Here is a 4,105-nt window from a genome sequence, read left to right as displayed (position 1 = left end):
TTAAATATTAATTTCACTCAATTTTATTCATTTTTCTGATGTAATTTTTTTATTCATTTTCATTTTTAATTATTTTAATACATGAAATTATCGGTATGATTGATAAAATATTATTGTATATACTTGTGACTCAAGGGCGTTAAAATATCTTGGAAACGCCGCATCAGTTATTGTTTTTTCAGTTTGGTTTTCAAACTATAAGTTGAGCATTTCTATTTGTATATATTCCTAAATTTACCAAAATTGACTACTAAACCTATGCCTAAAACCATCTACGAATATCAAAACCAGGGCATGAATCACGTATGACGACATTCGTCTGAACGATATCGTGTCGAGATTGTCTTGCTTCATAAACATCAAAAATTGTTTGATCGTTTGTGCGATATCGTCAACTCGATTCCAGTTTTGCTTCACGCAACAGTAACTGTAGCCGTCATCGATTCGCCAACAGTTAGCGAGTGGCGAAACGAACGAATACAATGAGGTACAACCAAACTCGCTATCGTCTATCCGTGCTAACTAACTTTGTTGTTGCTTTCACATGCAAAATTTTTCGTTAAGCGACCGGAACTCAAACATAGCAAGCAGCGAAGTGGCGAATCGATGACGGCTATTAACAAGTAAACGGAACACAAATGCATAACAGGCTAACCTAATATTCACGCACGCCGCCAATTTATTGTCAAAAATTTCTCATGCACATGCAACTTGTATGAGATCAACCGAAATTGAACGGCGTGCGTATGAAGCTAACTCAATTTCCAATTTTTGTTCTGCGTGACATTTTGATTTGACGTTTCGCTCAATGAAATCAAATGCAAACGCATGCAAGTCAATTTCGGGTGACGCAAAAAAACAAATTCGACGGCATGCGTACCAAAACGCAAGCCGTGAATATTAGGTTAGCCTGTTAATTAGTGTTTTGACAACATCATTTTGTCAGTATCGTTTGAACGACTATCGTTTCAAAGTTACGTGATTCATGCCCAGTTGCAACAAATGAGTCCATACATATTTATGTACATACATAGGTACAAGCCGTATGCATGTGCGGAGTTTAAATAATCGGAAGTAATAATCAATTGAAGCGCATTTCCTCTTACTATGCATATGCTTCTAATGAAAATAAAAATTTTATGCTGAAATACACATGCTAAGCCCTTCGAAATTTTGTGCTGGGATATGCGTTACAGCTTCGCAAATTTTACCCCTACCGAAACCAAAGATGTATACACATCAAAAAATCTTGCCGTACAAATATTATTCTAGATAGGTCTTCTATTGGAATCCGCAATAAAATTTAAATTTTTGCGAAAACCCGATTTTTAACACCTTGCTAAATATATCTTATCACATATTTTTGAAAACAAATTACATCTCGCCATAAGAAATATTCTAAAAACAGTTCTTGAAAAACGCCATTTTTTTAATTTTTTTTTAAAGAGAATTGAATAAGGATTACGATGGTGTAATTTTAAATCCCTAATTTTCTGGACTTCACTACTTCAACTTCAAAAAGTTCAACTGTTAATAGCTAAGTTAGCTTTAAAACTCATGACCATCTTATATATACATATTTTAAGCTTAAGAAGTAAGCTTTAAAAGGACGTTAAGATGAAGTCTCTACGATGAGCAGAAACCGAGATGTAACGGTTTGAAGAAGTACTACATGGTTCGTCAGAATAACGAAAACATCCAAACTTTGATAGGTCATATCTCCGAAGAAAAAAGAGAAAAAAATAATTCCTTGAATACGTGTAAGCTGGTTTTATGTATTGAACCCATACACAAAATTTGAAGAGAATCGAAAGTGTGACACCAATTTTGATGTCCGATATGAAGGAGAATGCCTCATATACATTCGTATGTGCATACTAACGATCTTTCTTTTATAAATTTGCCTCTACGCAAATAATGCTATTTATATATATTCAACTACAAAATTTAAAAGAAATTAATCTCAAATAGGTGTATAAAACAAGTTACCCGATCTACTCGTCGTATACAATTCCTAAACGTATATACACTGGATCGCAGATTGTTACTTCGCCTGTTCGAGTTTTAACCTCCCCAGCCCGCATTACTACACGAGTTGTACACTCGCCATCGCCAGTTCGTGTAATCCGCACAAATACTCGGGTGATATCTTCGCCGGAGCGACCGTTAACATACTCCTATAGAACATCAAACTTCACGAACTCGTCATATCTTCCGATAGCTACCTACAGCTCGTACACCCTACCCACCTTTGTGTACTCCACTCCAACCTATTGTTCACCCATAACTCGAACATACTCACGCTCCCTGAGCCCTTCGATTAGGATAACTACCTCACCAGTGCGTTCAACGGCGTCCTATCTGAAGAGAACTCTATCAGGGTATGGTGCCCGAGCTCTAACTAATTATCTCAACACAGAGCCATTTGCCGTAAGTAAATCTTTTTCAACTCATCTTATTTAACCACATAAGTGATGTATCTAATTCTACAAAAAAGTCTATTACATATTTTTTTCGCAATAAGTGCAATAAATAAAGCTATCAGCTTGGTTACTTAAAGCTACATATGTATGTATATAGTATATTCTATTTAGAAGTTGGGTGTAGGATTCGATTTTCTTGGTTGATACTTTTGAGGTAAAAAAGCAATGTCATACTCAGTGATGCCAGAAGTTGGAAAAATTCCTTACATGTACGAATTTTCGGTTTAACATTTTGTGTGTAGGGAAAAAAGGACAGATTTATTATATTACGCTAAATAAAGGGAATTTTTGATAAAAAGTAAATTTGTAGAAAAACTTTTAATTTGAATAAAACATGCAAATAATTGCTAAATACGTCTTAAGGCTGGTTTTCATTTGGTGTCAAATGCGTTTTCATTACATTTTAAAAATTGGCCAAATGTCGATACCGTAGTGCCTGTCAAAAACTGCCGTCAAATTTTGGTGTCAGATGATTGATATTCCGTTTTCATTACTGATGTCAAATGTAAAGTTAAATTTTTACAAAAGGTGTAAAATACCGATCTTTTAACTATAGGCAAACCAAAAATGTAACTGGGTAGAACACTTCATGCTGATTTCAACCTTACCAAAATTATTAAGCGCAAGTAAAAAAGTAAGAAGATATTGGAGGTTAAGTTAAATTTTGAAATATCAATATCTTATGAACTACATAACCAATTAAACCACTAATTATATCAAAATAAAGATGAATAGTTTATCTTTCAGCTGATGTACATAATTTTTCTGATTTTTTTTTTATATTTTTAAGTCAAAAATACTAAAACACAAAAAAAAAAATTTCATAAAATTACCTTTTTTGAAGAAAATTGCATAATTACAATACAGAAATTTATATTATTTAGAAAGTAAAAGTTATTATCTTATATAGAAAGGTTTTTTAAAGCATAGTTCACTCAAAATCGGTACGCATGAAATATAATGTAATAAAGGGAAAACATTCCGTTATAGATACATGTTAGCGAAAGATTTGTATTTTGCTTGGATAAATAAATAAGAGACAATTTCTTTGATAATGATAAAATTTTTCTGAACACCCGTTCTAGAGACCTGTGTAGTCAACTTGCTCTACTAGACTATCTTTAGTTTATGTTTTTCCACAGCTCGCACATCTCTACTAATTCTGTTTTAAATAAATACCATGTATTTTTCGATTTTACTTAAATAGGTCATATTCGTAAATTGATGACTTCCAGAACTTTATTCACATCATTGGCTTCAAACCGATTTAAAATTACCTGTGGATAATTAATTTCCATTAAAACCAACCAAAACTTTACTGAAGGTCTAAAATAAATGATACAATGGCTTAACACTTTGTGCAAGCACTCCTTCCAGCATATTTCTGGGGTCATATGACCCATTGTGGAGTCTGATCGAGTTTTAATGAGACTGCCTCGATTCTCTTGTGATTTCATAGCGCTTTGACAACTGTGTCAACTTTTATAAATTTAGTTTTAAAGAGGTTATCACCCTGTTTCTTTTTAGCTTAAAACTTTTAACGTGGGAGTTGACCGAAGTCCAGTCTTAAACATGTTTTATTAATCATTATTATAAAATACCACATTTGGTGTGAACATTGG

At 33.2% G+C, this 4,105-nt stretch overlaps 1 protein-coding gene across 1 annotated transcript; it reads left to right on the top strand.

The window, feature by feature from the left end:
- Window positions 1–1,839: 1,839 nt before the first annotated feature.
- Window positions 1,840–2,430, top strand: LOC118753115 (uncharacterized protein CG45076-like; the record flags this gene model as incomplete). Its single annotated transcript, XM_036487977.1, is given in 2 exon segments — window positions 1,840–1,866; window positions 1,972–2,430. Coding segments are annotated over 2 exon segments (486 nt in total), but the record flags the coding sequence as incomplete, so codon positions are not given.
- Between the last annotated feature and the right edge of the window lie 1,675 nt (window positions 2,431–4,105).

The sequence above is a fragment of the Rhagoletis pomonella genome, unplaced genomic scaffold, assembly GCF_013731165.1.
Source record: "Rhagoletis pomonella isolate Grant_MI unplaced genomic scaffold, Rhpom_1.0 Rhpom_scaffold_02116, whole genome shotgun sequence".
Taxonomy (NCBI): domain Eukaryota; kingdom Metazoa; phylum Arthropoda; class Insecta; order Diptera; family Tephritidae; genus Rhagoletis; species Rhagoletis pomonella.
This window is presented reverse-complemented; position numbering and strand designations above follow the sequence as displayed.